Source organism: Zea mays, chromosome 4, assembly GCF_902167145.1.
Source record: "Zea mays cultivar B73 chromosome 4, Zm-B73-REFERENCE-NAM-5.0, whole genome shotgun sequence".
Lineage (NCBI taxonomy): Eukaryota > Viridiplantae > Streptophyta > Magnoliopsida > Poales > Poaceae > Zea > Zea mays.
The window spans coordinates 243,747,802-243,762,454 of NC_050099.1; the positions used below are offsets into that span (position 1 = coordinate 243,747,802).

At 46.3% G+C, this 14,653-nt stretch overlaps 2 protein-coding genes across 3 annotated transcripts; one reads left to right on the plus strand and one right to left on the minus strand.

Annotated features, from left to right (window-relative positions):
- The first annotated feature begins 2,409 nt into the window (after window positions 1-2,409).
- On the plus strand, window positions 2,410-5,660 carry LOC732756 (KNOX family class 2 homeodomain protein). Of its 2 annotated transcripts, NM_001112382.2 has the most exons (6): window positions 2,410-2,887; window positions 3,634-3,754; window positions 4,571-4,761; window positions 4,839-4,970; window positions 5,061-5,194; window positions 5,315-5,660. In NM_001112382.2, exons 1-6 carry the CDS (start codon window positions 2,555-2,557, stop codon window positions 5,316-5,318), a joined length of 915 nt encoding a protein of 304 aa, NP_001105852.1. In that variant the 5' UTR covers window positions 2,410-2,554; the 3' UTR covers window positions 5,319-5,660. The 2 variants fall into 2 exon arrangements, with proteins under 2 accessions (NP_001105852.1, NP_001292872.1); NM_001305943.1 differs by lacking the exon at window positions 2,410-2,887 and having other exon boundaries at window positions 3,592-3,754.
- Window positions 5,661-6,259: 599 nt separating this feature from the next.
- LOC103654874 (uncharacterized) lies at window positions 6,260-8,996 on the minus strand. The gene has a single exon (XM_008681692.3). The coding sequence runs from the start codon at window positions 6,925-6,927 to the stop codon at window positions 6,619-6,621; it is 309 nt and encodes a 102-aa protein (XP_008679914.1). The 5' UTR covers window positions 6,928-8,996; the 3' UTR covers window positions 6,260-6,618.
- Between the last annotated feature and the right edge of the window lie 5,657 nt (window positions 8,997-14,653).

A 14,653-nucleotide genomic window follows, 5' to 3' on the forward strand; every position in this document is an offset into this window, starting at 1 on the left:
TGTTACGCACTGGATTAGCAAGTAGTTTAAGTTTTAATAAAATTTGGCTGAAAAGTTTCTGTTCTCTGCGATAACCATTTGTTGTAACCATGAAAAGTTGAAATAAAAGTTTTTTTCTCCCAAAACAGGCTCAGCTTAATATTTTTAGAAAACAATTTTTTTGTTAGTAATAAAAATATGCATGAAGCTCAAATGGTTTTCATATCAATTTGAGTATATCAAAAAAAATACTAGACGGATTATACCGACTACGCAAAGTTACATGTATCTAAGTTTGTCTCCAACGGAAGACTCTATATGCTCATCTATCCTAAATTTAGAGAATATTTCCTACTCTATAATCTGCAATGATGTCATCTAAAACCTCGTCAACATATAGAAAACACTCTTACATCCTCTCTATATAGAGACTCTCTCCTAGCGACGGAGCTAGACCAGATTCAAAGCCTAGGCACTCACTGAGTGCGAGCGCTTGGGTGTGGTCGGGCGGTCACCGGCCAGGCATGGCCAGCGGTCATGCATCTTAGGCCCTGTTTGGGAACAAAGTTTTTGAAAACCGCAGTTTTTGAAATACTACAGTATACTTTAGTCATGACAATACTGCAGTTTACAATACCGCAGTTTTGAAAACTGAGGTCCAGACCTAAGTTTAGAATAGCTTAAAACTACTATAGTATTTGCAATACTTCAGTTTTGAAAACAGAGATTTTAGCCAGCTTGCCAAACACCATTCTGTATATAATACTGCAGTATTCTTCCAAAACTGTGAAAAAACTTCACTCCCAAACACCTCCTTAGTAGCAAGCGTCTGGCGACGACGCGGGGTAGCCATATCTTAATCTCTTCCACATTGTCAATATGGAGGTAGGACATAGATGTAGGTAGCAACAGCAAAAGGAAACAAAAATCGTGGAGCTTGAGCTCCGGATAATATTGTTGGAGAAGAATTAGATATATATGAGAGAATTTTTAGAGATATATGTAAATAATACTTCATCTGTGTCGGGTACCATAATTAGGGGTACCCCAATACTCTTAAGCATGGCTGAAAAACATCTTCAAAACAAACCGTGAATAACTGGTAAGCACAACTCAAAGTTAAAAGCCTCATCTATCAAGGGATGCGGTCTCGTCTTGCCCGAGCCCGGCCTCGAGCAAGAACAGTAGTCCCGGATGGATTCACGCCTCGCCCGAGGGCCTCCTCGAGCAGCGGACGCACCCCCGGCTCGCCCGAAGCTAAGCTCGGGCAAACTTTGTCGTGTAGCAACCTCGGCCAAATCGCCTTACCACTGATCGTATCGCATGCACATTTAATGTGGAGATCACCTGACACCTTATCCTGACACGCGCGTCTCAGTCGGCAGGGTCGAAATGACCGCAATCACTTCGTCCCTTTACTGTTCGTTCTGACAGGAAAACCACACTATTCACCCAGTTCCGACTACTGTGCCAACCACCAGGGTAAAACTAACGACAGTAAGTCACGACCTCCCCCGAATTCAGCCTCGGGCGCAACAGGGAGCTCCGCCTCGCCCGACCCCAGGCCTCGGCCTCGGGGGAAGGTCTCCGCCTCGCCCGACCTCAGCCTCGGCCTCAGGAGAAGTCGCTACCTCGCCCAACCTCGGCCTCAGATCGACTACGCTACAGGGGATACATCATTACCCTACCTCTAGCTAGCCGACTCACGCTACGAAGGAACAAGAGCGGTGTCACATCTAGATTACTCCGGCAACAGGTAATGATGGTTCCCTGCATACGTCCATGACGTCGATTGTTCTCAACTCTCTACGAAGGCAAAGAAACGTCAGCTGGACCCATGTCGCACCGCCAGCTGCGCTTCTACAGGGCTCAAGTACTTCTCCGCCGGCCACGTTAGCACATAGCTACACCACCATGTACAGCTGGACCATCTCCTTGTATCTATAAAAGGGGATGTCCAGGGCCTTCCCAAAGGAGGTAGGCGGAGAAAGGGAGAAGCGCGGAGGAGGCTAACCCAGACGGCTCACCTCAAGGGTAATTATGGTACCCGACAGTCCGTCTTAAAATATTATCTGTTTTAGCTCTTGATTTAGATGTCTATATTCAAATCGATGTTAACGGATGTAGACATGTATATAGAACATATACATATGGATTATTTAATAAGTCGAAACGAATTTTATTTTAAGAGAGAGAGAGTACATACGAATGAGAGAGAATAGCGCACAAGAATCAAGATAGCCTAACTTCAATTATTTATACATTTTTTAGACAAAAGTGTATCAATTCACACCCACTTTGACAAGTGTCGGTCCCCACGCAGCGGATATGGCATACTCACGACAACTGCACTGCTGATGCGACTGAGCCTGGGCCCGCCTGTGCTCTGCTGTGCGGCGAAAGAAAACCAACCCAAAGTCCCAAACCTGTGTAGCCTTCCAACCAAACCAACCCACGCCATCATCTTCCGTCAATCCATCCATCCGCTTGTCCCTACCACCTCCACCAACCAAAACCCCCAACCGCCGAGGTCACCGGCGACTCCGTCCTCGCCGCGCCGCGCCGCGCCGTGAGGATGTCGTTCCACTACCACGACCACGGGCTGTCCATGGACGCCGCGGCGGCGGCGGCCGCCGCCGCCGCGTCGTCGCCGAACCCTAGCGGCTTCTCCCCCGGCATCGGCGGGGAGAGGGAGAAGGCGGCCATCGCGGCGCACCCGCTGTACGAGCGCCTCCTGGAGGCGCACGTCGCCTGCCTACGCGTCGCCACCCCCGTCGACCAGCTCCCCCGCATCGACGCGCAGATCGCCGCGCGCCCCCCGCCGCTCGCCGCGGCCGCCGGGGCCGCGGCCGCCGGGGCCGCGGCCGCGGGAGGCCCGTCCGGCGGGGAGGAGCTCGACCTCTTCATGGTACGGCTCGACCCCCCGCCTGCTCTGCAGCTGTGCGCTGCAGTTGAACTGCTATAGGTTTGCGGATTTAGGGTGTGGGGAATTCGGGATTTGGGATTCAAGGAAGGTTTGGTTGACTCGGTCTGGGTGACGTGTACCTGGAACCGCTTTGCCTATAAGTTTCCCGGTTTCCCCATTTTTTGCCCCATGGATTTGGAGAACTGAGAGAAGGAATCCCAAGCTAACTGTAAAGCTGTGATAGTACCTGCTATGTAGGATTGGGAGGTCGTGGCCCCATGGCTGGAGCCTTTTGTGGTCATGCTATTGACTGCAATAGCTGACTGGATTGGATTGCCGTAGTTGACCTTATGGCTCAATCACTTTTGGAGAATTGCATCAGATCAACGGAACCCTTACTTCTATCTGTTTCAAGCAACAGAGGGAAATTGCCCCTTTCACCTTTCATGTCGCTATCGCTGTTATGTGATCGATGGTCATATGCTGCAGTGCCTGTTTGCTATTGTACGTGTGCTGATTCAATGTCGTCTAATTTGAGTTTTGTTCTGTTGTCATGTTATTCACTGGATTAAATGAGCCTATGCGCTGATGCTTCTACCTCACTATGGCTGTTTCACAATGACTGTTGCTTCACTAGAAGTAGAAGTTGTCTTTGTCTAGGGTTCTGTACATAGTTAACATCTTGCATCATCTGTTTTTGCCAGGCCTTCTTGTTCCCAGATTCTAATATATTCCTGTTTTTATTGCAGACGCACTATGTATTGCTCCTTTGCTCATTCAAGGAACAGCTGCAGCAGCATGTACGTGTTCATGCAATGGAAGCAGTGATGGGTTGCTGGGAGCTTGAACAATCCTTACAAAGCCTAACAGGTGGATTGTTTTTTTTAAATCTCGCGTTAATTCAGAAACTTGGCTGAAGCTTTCATATATACACTACTTGCTTTTATCATCATTTCAATAATTGTAGCATTGCTGTCAGATGAAAAGATGGCAATGTGCTTTCAGTATTTATTGCAATCATGTAGTAGTTGAATGAATGGAAACATCAACATTAAGTCATTAACTAAAAGGAAACAGTGAAAAGGAAGAAAAAGTATTTTGCAAAAGTATGAGTATGTGACAGCTCTTTAATTGCACGCCAAAAGTATTGCATGCCTTTTCAACAAGCCAACACTGAAGAATGTCTGTTTAAAAATGTGGGGCAACTTCTGTAGTGAATATTGAATACCTAAGTTTCTAAGGTCACATTCAGAACACAAAGTCTAGCATACGAGCTGCTATAAATTATCAATTTTGACATTAGCATTCGGTATTGTTCATTTTATTGGGCTTGGGACTCTACATGCAAGTTTGTATCATAATCTCAAGGACGTGTGTGAGACCTTGCCAAGAGCTTAGTCTATCACTGATCACAGATGGTTTGCCCGCTGTAAGCATTCATAGAAATGATTATTGCTGTGTAGTCCCATGATATGAACACGGTGAGGTGGTTGCGCGATAGAACTAATTCCCTGTCCCAAATTCCTACTGTGAGTTTTATGCAATGCCAACTAAGATGGTTGTACCTTTGTATTATTCTTGCACCATGTACACCTGAACTGAAATTGTGAGAGCAGCTAATAGAACAGTGCGATGGAAATCGTCAATGTCAGACAAAACTGAGTGATTCTAGGATTGGTTCTGCAGGGGCATCTCCGGGTGAAGGCACTGGAGGAACCATGTCTGACGATGAAGATAACCAGGTGGATAGTGAAGCCAACATGTTCGATGGAAATGATGGATCAGACGGTATGGGCTTTGGCCCCCTGATACTAACAGAGGGTGAACGGTCCTTAGTTGAGCGTGTACGGAAGGAGCTGAAGAACGAGCTTAAGCAGGTAACTCTCTTTGAAAATGCTTAATTCATCATCGTTTATAGTGCATTGTTGACTAACAAAACGTTTCCTACCTCTAGGGTTACAAGGAAAAGCTTGTCGATATCAGGGAAGAGATCATGCGCAAACGCAGGGCTGGGAAGCTTCCTGGAGATACCGCATCTGTACTGAAAGCTTGGTGGCAAGCTCATTCCAAGTGGCCGTACCCAACTGTACGTGACACCGCGTCAACTTAATTCCCTCGTTAGCTTCTGCTATCAGGTTCGGCTCATTGATGAGCAACTCTTTGCTTACTCGTCCAGGAAGACGACAAGGCCAGACTGGTGCAGGAAACGGGGTTGCAGCTAAAGCAAATCAACAACTGGTTCATTAACCAACGCAAGCGGAACTGGCACAGCAACCCAACATCCTCGGCTGAAAAGACCAAGAAGAAAAGGTATCACAATGAAAACTGCTTTGGTGTTGCCTAAGGCGTAAGCCCAGACAGGCTTGCCTGCGGCTTGCAACATTTTTTTTTTACTACTGTTTTCAACACGTGGAATTGGAAACATTGCAGGTGATGATGGCCCAGAGCAATCTTGGCAAAAAGCTAGAGATGTCCACTATACTTTATTATGGCGAAGTACATTCTCCCTCACTTCGTAGGCAAGAGGGAAAGGTATCTTGGGTGACTTGAGTGGCCACCTAATGCGCAAGTTTGACGACGTGGTGGGGCTGGAGTTGGTAGTGACCTCAGCAGTATAGCATTCGCTAACGTGATGTGGGTGAATCACGTGTTGCAGTAGAACCGGCGAGCGGGAGGGGGGTAATTTATGTTGTATTGTAATTGTGTTTTTTATTACCTTGTAATGATATTTTAGGGAGAATCCCAAGATTCATATTCGCATGTTTTGTCGTCCAGATGTGGGAGCAGAGCTTGCCGCATGTTTTGTCGCCCACATATGCGCTGAGCTCCCCCCTCCTTCGCATTGGCGCGCAGAAGATTGAGCATAGAGACGCATGTTTTGTGTTGTGGTAGGACTTGCTCGCTGGCCACAGGTTGAGGTTGTCCTTAGGCCCTGTTGGGTTGTTGTTTGGGATTAGAGCCCTGGATTAATTTCTAGCTGGATTATTTCTCTAATTTATATAGATTTTAGTGAGCTGGAATGAATTCTGGCTTATTCCGGTGCAACCGAACGGGGCCTTAAGGATTGCTTTCTTTGAAGTCGAAATGGCAGTGAGTGAAGCTCGTTAGCGCAAAGAAAACAACCGAGCACGAAGGCGACAAGCGAAGCGGGTTACTCTACAGCCTAAAGGGACCGGGTCAAGCGGTGACCAAGCAAGCCAAACCACCATGCTTGCGTACTTGCGTAGTAGTATGATCCCCTTCCCCCGCTCGTTGTTTTCGCCTTTAAAATGCGGCCCGAGCGCAGATATTTTGTTCCCCTTCCCCCGCCGCCGTAAGAACCAATCACTCACCCAGCAGCAAGCACAGCACACATGCATCTCACAAGGAAAATCAAAGCCTAAAACCTAGTTTCTTTACTTAGCCGCCACAAATCTGTAGAAAACATGGACCATCAAAATCACTCCATTAGGTTCACATACAATAATAATCAGATCACTAACACGACGATATTGACCATTCATCATCCATCTGATCTGCGCATGTACATGCTGCTGCTAGTCTGCTACTAGTACAGTGCTCTATATGTTCTGCTTCTGCAGGACATGAACCAAAACTCGTCGACGAACGCAAAGCATCCGCACGCAAAACTAATCGCAGCAAACAAACTAAAAACACATCCATGGCCTGCCCTCATCGGCCGCCAGGGAGAGCGAGCGAGCTCGATCGCAGGGCCGGGCGCTAGCGCTAGACGGCTACGCGACCTCGACGACCACGGCCGGCGTGGACAGCCGCGACGAGAAGCCGTGGTAGAGCAGGCCGTCGCCGCGGTGGGCGTGGACTCCCCGCTGCTGCTGTTGCTCCTCCTCCTCCACGTCGAGGTCGCCCTCGTCGAAGTTGAGCGCGTAGCTGAGCGGGTCGTACCGGAACTCCCCGACGCCCGCGCGGCGGCGCCACCACGTCCGCTCGCCCGGGCCGCCGCCCTGGCCGAAGCAGCAGCACACGGTGGCCCTCAGCCTGTGCCGCAGCGCGCTCAGCGACGACGACGGCGACGGCGACTCCATCTCCTCGACTCCTCCTGCTCCTGCTCGCGGGCTGAAGGCTGAAGCGACAGCCGACAGCGTCGGGTCGGGTACTCAGGTATCTGCGCTCCGCTTGGCAGGTCAGTCAGGGGTCAGGACTAGCTAGCGAACGTGATTAGTAGCCTTGCTTTTTTATAATTAGCCGGCCTGCGTTTGGTTAAGGTGGGCGCGACGCAGGTTAAGGCCGGGCGAGGTGGTCATTAAGTAGTAAGCATGGCCGGTGGTGCCGTGCCGTGGTGGTGGTGGGTGAGACTGAGAGGGTCGCGGCGGCGCGCGTTGCTTGCGGGTGGGGCGGGGTACGGTGCGGTGTGGACGCAAGTTGCATGCGGGACAGTTCGGCACTTCGGCGATCCTGGTCCGCAACTGCGGTTATTTTCTTTTTGGAAGGTATTTTGACTAGCAAATAAATATGCATGGCCAGCTGTTGCAACGGGGAAAATAAGCTAACAAAACGCTCTTCGAAAACGACGACAGGAATGGTACATTATATCCTTCCCTTTCTACAAAAATTCTATCTTAGCCTGCGATTTAGATTTATTTTCTAGTAGCCATGGCGTGGCGTCCACAAGATATATAAAAAGGTAACGCTGCAGCCTAACGTCGAAATAAAAATGTAGTTTTAGCAGCCTTTTTTTTATTCCATGCACGAAAGTTATCCCATATTAATACGGAATTTGGAGGCCATAGGTCGATCCGTTGTACCTAAAATATTTGATTTTTTTTATGCTGTTATATCTATATGGATACAACTATCAACCCATCTATAAAAGACAAGATAAACGATAGAAAATATCTTCATTATCTATATTTTATCTACAAATAAAGAGATTGCAGTTGGTGGCATGGTGCTCTCTTCTAGTTTGACCGATAATATATAGACAGAGATCAGGTGCGGAGCCGGCCCTTTTTTTTTGCGGTTAGCACATCCCGATAATTTTTTAAATATCTAATAGAAAACAGTGTTAAGAACAAGAGTTTTATTGCGAAGATTCAGTAGAAAATATTGATGACCCCGATAAGATATTTGCTAGCTCTGCCACTGATAGAGATGTCATATATAGCTTGCTATTGGTTTATGTGTCATGAAGAACAAACTGAAGCTGGGCTAGACAGACAACGACTACTCAGTCATAAACGACAACACGCTGGTTGACCTCTAACTCTGTCATGTATGTTTTTAGTTTGTTTTTATTTTTTTTCAATATTCGGTCAATAACTCCATGTCAGGTACAATAGAATTAAATAAGGTTGCAGTTTTATTATACATTTTTTTCAAATTTAAAATCTAATATTTCTTGATCTATTTCTAAACATAAACATATTACATGATATGGTCAACTATATTTAATTTAAAATATAACGAATACAAAAATATTATGTGTTGATGAGTCGAGCCATCGTATCAACTGGGTCAACAGGTTTTGGGCCTATCGACCTATTTAAGATTTGACATAGACCGGATGGACGTATCTCTTGTGGGTTGGGTCAACTACACACACATCACTACTCGACGCCATTGGAGACCTCCTAAGAATCCTGGCCAAGCCATCCGCCACAAGCCCATGCCTGTTGTCGCAATGACCATTGACAAGGATTTTGCTCTTTTAGGTTGATTTCCTTTACAGCTCGTCAAAATAGCCTAGCATTCGTCTCACTCGCTTAATTGCTCCACTCAAGCGGCGCGCATTAGATAAAATACCCCAATGCAACTATTAACATGTTTTTCATGGATCCAGTAATTCAAAATACTACTTTTGAAAATATGAGAAATACATCGGTCTACATTTTTAGATAACAAAACTTCATTAGTGAATAGTTTGATATTCTCTGAACATCGTAACTTATGTTAGAAAAAATGCTAATAATTTTTTATCACTATTTAACATTTAGTTTTTTTACCATTAAAATTATTATATTATGTGATATTTAATCTATCAAAATTATTATGAAAACCCATTATATATTTTTCTAAGTTAAGTTCTAATATTATTGAAAGGGAAATGTGCTTTTGGGCCATTTCTAAGTATTTTGGTGATTGAGTGTCAACACAAGTGTTTAAATGTGAATCTATGCCCATGGATGAACAAAGTGCAGATCACAAGTAAAGGTATGTTTCTAAGCCTTGGTACATTGGTTTTGTGTACTAATATATTTGTCTAAGTGCTAGAAACAGAAAGAAGAAGAGTTGGCTGTGTACAGCCAAAAGGCTGCTTCGGTCTGGGGCACCGGACTGTCCGGTGGTGCACCGAACAGTGTCCGGTGCGCCAGGCTACCTCGGGCGAAGAGGCCGCTCTCGGGAAATTGCCGACGGCGTACGGCTAAAATTCACCGGACTGTCCGGTGTGCACCGGACTGTCCGGTGAGCCAACGGTCGGCCAGGCCAACGGTCGGCCGCGCGATCTGCGCGAGACACGTGGCCGAGCCAACGGTCGGAAGGGGGCACCAGACTGTCCGGTGTGCACCGGACATGTCCGGTGCGCCATCGGCTCCCAGATCTCCAACGGTCTGCAACGGTCGACTGCGCCGTTTATGGAAATAAATCGGGCACCGGACAGTGTCCGGTGTGCACCGGACTGTCCGGTGCGCCCGAAGACAGAAGGCAAGGATGGCCTTCCAGATTTGTTCTCAACGGCTCCTAGCTGCCTTGGGGCTATAAAAGGGACCCCTAGGCGCATGGAGGAGAACACCAAGCATTCCTACAACACTTCTAAGCACCAAGACATTGATCTCGTGCATTCGTTTCATTGTGATAGCATATAGAGCTCTTGTGGAGTTGTGAACTCTTTGAGTTGTGTTGCGAACTCTTGTTGCTGCTTGTGTGCGTGTTGCTCTGATCTTTTGAAGTCTTGTGTGCGTTGCTCATTCCCTCCCTTACTCCGTATTTCTTTGTGAATCTCAAGTGTAAGGGCGAGAGACTCCAAGTTGTGGAGATTCCTCGCAAACGGGATATTGAAAGGCAAAGCAAAACACCGTGGTATTCAAGTTGGTCTTTGGACCGCTTGAGAGGGGTTGATTGCAATCCTCGTCCGTTGGGACGCCACAACGTGGAGTAGGCAAGCGTTGGTCTTGGCCGAACCACGGGATAAACCACTGTGTCCTCTCTGTGTTTGATCTCTTGTGGTATTGTGTTTTGTTGAGACTCCTCTCTAGCCACTTGACAATAATTGTGTTAACACTTAACAAGTTTTTGTGGCTATAAGTTTAAGTTTTACAGGATCACCTATTCACCCCCCCCCTCTAGGTGCTCTCAATTGGTATCAGAGCCGTTCTCTTCAAGAAAGGGACTAATCGCCCGAAGAGATGGATCCTAAGGGAAAGGGGATGGTGGTCGACAACAACGAGGAGTCTATCTTCAACGAGCCGAAGAATGACAAGTCTACCGACTTGGGTTCAAGCCACAAGCGCAAAGATGGGAGGAAGAAGAAGACAAGGCGCATCAAGGAGATCGTCTACTACGACAGCGACGAATCCTCTTCTTCCCAAAAGGACGACGACCACAACGACCACGAGAAAAGAAAACCGGTTAATTCGAACTTTTCTTTTGACTACTCTCGTATTCCGCAAAGTTCAAATTCGCATTTACTCCCCATTCCACTTGGCAAGCCCCCTCACTTTGATGGAGAGGACTACGGATTTTGGAGCCACAAAATGCGTACTCACTTGTTCTCTCTCCATCCTAGCATATGGGAGATTGTAGAGAGTGGAATGCAATTTGATAGCTCGGATAGCCCTATGTTTATCAATGAACAGATTCATAAAAATGCACAAGCTACTACTGTGTTGCTAGCCTCTTTGTGCAGGGACGAGTACAATAAAGTGAGCGGCTTGGACAATGCCAAGCAGATATGGGACACCCTAAAGATTTCTCACGAAGGGAACGACATCACCATGCTCACTAAAATGGAGTTGGTGGAGGGCGAGCTTGGAAGGTTTGCGATGATAAGGGGCGAGGAGCCAACTCAAACATACAACCGGCTCAAGACCCTTATCAACAAAATAAGGAGCTATGGAAGCACGAGATGGACGGACCATGACGTCGTCCGACTATTACTAAGGTCCTTTACCATTCTTGATCCTCATTTGGTGAATAATATTCGTGAGAATCCCAGGTACACCAAAATGTCGCCCGAAGAAGTCCTAGGAAAATTCGTCAGCGGGCGAATGATGATCAAGGAAGCAAGGTACGTGGACGACGCCTTGAATGGACCGATCAACGAGCCGCAACCTTTTGCTCTCAAAGCAACAAGAAGCAAGGAGGCGCTACCTAGCAAGGTGGCACAAATTGAGGCGGCCGGACTTAATGATGAAGAGATGGCTCTCATCATTAAACGCTTCAAGACGGTACTAAAGGGTCACAAGGGGCAGCCAAGCAAGATCAAGACAAAGGGGAAGCGCTCATGCTTCAAGTGCGGTAAGATTGGTCATTTTATCGCTAACTGCCCCGATAATGATAGTGACCAGGAACAGGGAAATAAGAGGGAAAAGAAGAAGAATTACAAGAAGGCAAAGGGCGAGGCGCACCTAGGCAAGGAGTGGGACTCGGACTGCTCCTCTTCCGACTCCGACAATGAAGGACTCGCCGCCACCGCCTTCAACAAATCAACCCTCTTCCCAAACGAGCGTCACACATGCCTTATGGCAAGGGAGAAGAAGGTATGTACTCGGAACTCTACCTATGCTTCTTCAAGTGAGGACGAATCTAGTGATGAGGATGAAGTAGATTACTCGTGTTTGTTTAAGGGCCTAGATAGAACCAAGGTAGACAAAATTAATGAATTGATTGATGCCTTGAATGATAAGAACATACTTTTAGAAAAGCAAGAGGATTTGTTGTATGAAGAACATGATAAATTTGTAGAAGCTCAAAGATATCATGCTCTAGAAGTTAAAAGAAATGAAATGCTTTCTTGTGAATTATCTTCTTGCCATGATACAATTTCTAAATTAAGGAGCATTAATGATGATTTGAATGCTAAGTTAGAGATTGCTAGTAAATCCACCTCTTGTGTAGAAAATGTTGTAGCGTGCACTAGGTGTAAAGATATTAACATTGATGCTTATAGTGAACACCTAGCTTGCATTTCTAAATTAAATGAAGAGGTAGCTAGTCTTAATGCCCAACTTAAGACTAGCAAAAGTAATTTTGAGAAACTAAAATTTGCTAGGGATGCCTACACGGTTGGTAGACACCCCTCAATTAAGGATGGGCTTGGCTTCAAGAGGGAAGCCAAGAACTTAACAAGCCATAAGGCTCCCATCTCCGCCAAGGAGAAAGGGAAGGCCCCTATGGCAAGTAGCACTAAAAGGAATCATGCTTTTATATATCATGATAGGAGACAAACTAGAAATGCCTATAGGAGTTATAATGCATATGATGATTTTAACTCTCATGCCATGTTTGCTTCTAGTTCTTCCTTTATGCATGGTAGAAGTATGTCTAGGAAAAATGCTATGCCTAGAAAGAATATTATTCATGCTCCTAGGAAAGTAGTGAATGAACCTTCTACAATTTATTGTGCTTTAAATGCTTCCTTTGCTATTTGTAGAAAGGATAAGAAAATTGTTGCTAGGAAGTTAGGGGCAAAATGCAAGGGAGACAAAACTTGCATTTGGGTCCCTAAGGATATTTGCACTAACCTTGTAGGACCCAACATGAGTTGGGTACCTAAGTCCCAAGCCTAAATTTGCCTTGCAGGTTTATGCATCCGGGGGTTCAAGCTGGATTATCGACAGCGGATGCACAAACCATATGACGGGGGAGAAGAAGATGTTCACCTCCTACGTCAAGAATAAGGATTCCCAAGATTCAATTGTATTCGGTGATGGGAATCAAGGCAAGGTAAAAGGGTTAGGTAAAATTGCAATTTCTAATGAGCACTCTATCTCTAATGTGTTTCTAGTAGAGTCTCTTGGTTATAATCTGCTATCTGTTAGTCAATTATGCAACATGGGGTATAACTGTCTATTTACAAATGTAGATGTGTCTGTCTTTAGAGGAAGTGATGGTTCACTAGCTTTTAAGGGTGTATTAGACGGCAAACTTTATTTAGTTGATTTTGCAAAAGAAGAGGCCGGTCTAGATGCATGCTTAATAGCTAAGACTAGCATGGGCTGGCTGTGGCATCGCCGCTTAGCACATGTAGGGATGAAGAATCTTCACAAGCTTCTAAAGGGAGAACACGTGATAGGTTTGACTAACGTGCAATTCGAAAAGGATAGACCTTGTGCAGCTTGTCAAGCAGGTAAACAAGTGGGAGGAGCGCATCACAGCAAGAATGTGATGACCACCTCAAGACCCCTGGAGCTGCTGCATATGGATCTCTTCGGACCCGTCGCCTATCTGAGCATAGGAGGGAGTAAGTATGGTCTAGTTATTGTTGATGACTTTTCCCGCTTCACTTGGGTGTTCTTTTTGCAGGAAAAGTCTGAAACCCAAGGGACCCTCAAGCGCCTCCTCAGGAGAGCTCAAAATGAGTTTGAGCTCAAGGTGAAGAAGATAAGGAGCGACAACGGGTCCGAGTTCAAGAACCTTCAAGTGGAGGAATTCCTTGAGGAGGAAGGGATCAAGCACGAGTTCTCCGCTCCCTACACACCACAACAAAATGGTGTGGTAGAGAGGAAGAACAGGACGCTAATCGATATGGCAAGGACGATGCTTGGAGAATTCAAGACCCCCGAGCGTTTTTGGTCGGAAGCCGTGAACACGGCTTGCCATGCCATCAACAGGGTTTACCTTCACCGCCTCCTCAAGAAGACTTCGTATGAGCTGCTAACCGGTAACAAACCCAATGTATCTTACTTTCGTGTATTTGGGAGCAAGTGCTACATTCTAGTGAAGAAAGGTAGAAATTCTAAGTTTGCTCCCAAAGCAGTAGAAGGGTTTTTATTAGGTTATGACTCAAATACAAAGGCGTATAGAGTCTTCAACAAATCATCGGGTTTGGTTGAAGTCTCTAGCGACGTTGTATTTGATGAGACTAATGGCTCTCCAAGAGAGCAAGTTGTTGATCTTGATGATGTAGATGAAGAAGATGTTCCAACAGCCGCTATGCGCACCATGGCGATTGGTGATGTGCGACCACAAGAACACTTGGAGCAAGATCAACCTTCTTACTCAACCATGGTGCATCCCCCAACCCAAGATGACGAACAGGTACCTCAAGTGGAGGCGTGTGATCAAGGGGGAGCACAAGATGATCATGTGATGGAGGAAGAAGCGCAACCGGCACCTCCAACCCAATTTCGAGCGATGATTCAAAGGGATCATCCCGTCGACCAAATTCTGGATGACATTAGTGAGAGCACCTAGAGGGGGGGGTGAATAGGTGATCCTGTAAAACTTAAACTTATAGCCACAAAAACTTGTTAAGTGTTAGCACAATTATTGCCAAGTGGCTAGAGAGGAGTCTCAACAAAACACAATACCACAAGAGATCAAACACAGAGAGGACACAGTGGTTTATCCCGTGGTTCGGCCAAGACCAACGCTTGCCTACTCCACGTTGTGGCGTCCCAACGGACGAGGGTTGCAATCAACCCCTCTCAAGCGGTCCAAAGACCAACTTGAATACCACGGTGTTTTGCTTTGCCTTTCAATATCCCGTTTGCGAGGAATCTCCACAACTTGGAGTCTCTCGCCCTTACACTTAAGATTCACAAAGAAATACGGAGTAAAGGAGGGAACTAGCAACACACACAAGACTCAAAA

Bases quoted from the DNA above. Each gene is read 5' to 3' on its own strand.
- LOC732756 (NM_001112382.2), top strand. From the start codon at position 2,555: ATGTCGTTCCACTACCACGACCACGGGCTGTCCATGGACGCCGCGGCG. The intron at 3,755-4,570 runs GTGGATTGTTTT...TTGGTTCTGCAG, and splicing joins ATCCTTACAAAGCCTAACAG to GGGCATCTCCGGGTGAAGGC. The intron at 4,762-4,838 runs GTAACTCTCTTT...TCCTACCTCTAG, and splicing joins TGAAGAACGAGCTTAAGCAG to GGTTACAAGGAAAAGCTTGT.
- LOC103654874 (XM_008681692.3), bottom strand. From the start codon at position 6,927: ATGGAGTCGCCGTCGCCGTCGTCGTCGCTGAGCGCGCTGCGGCACAGG.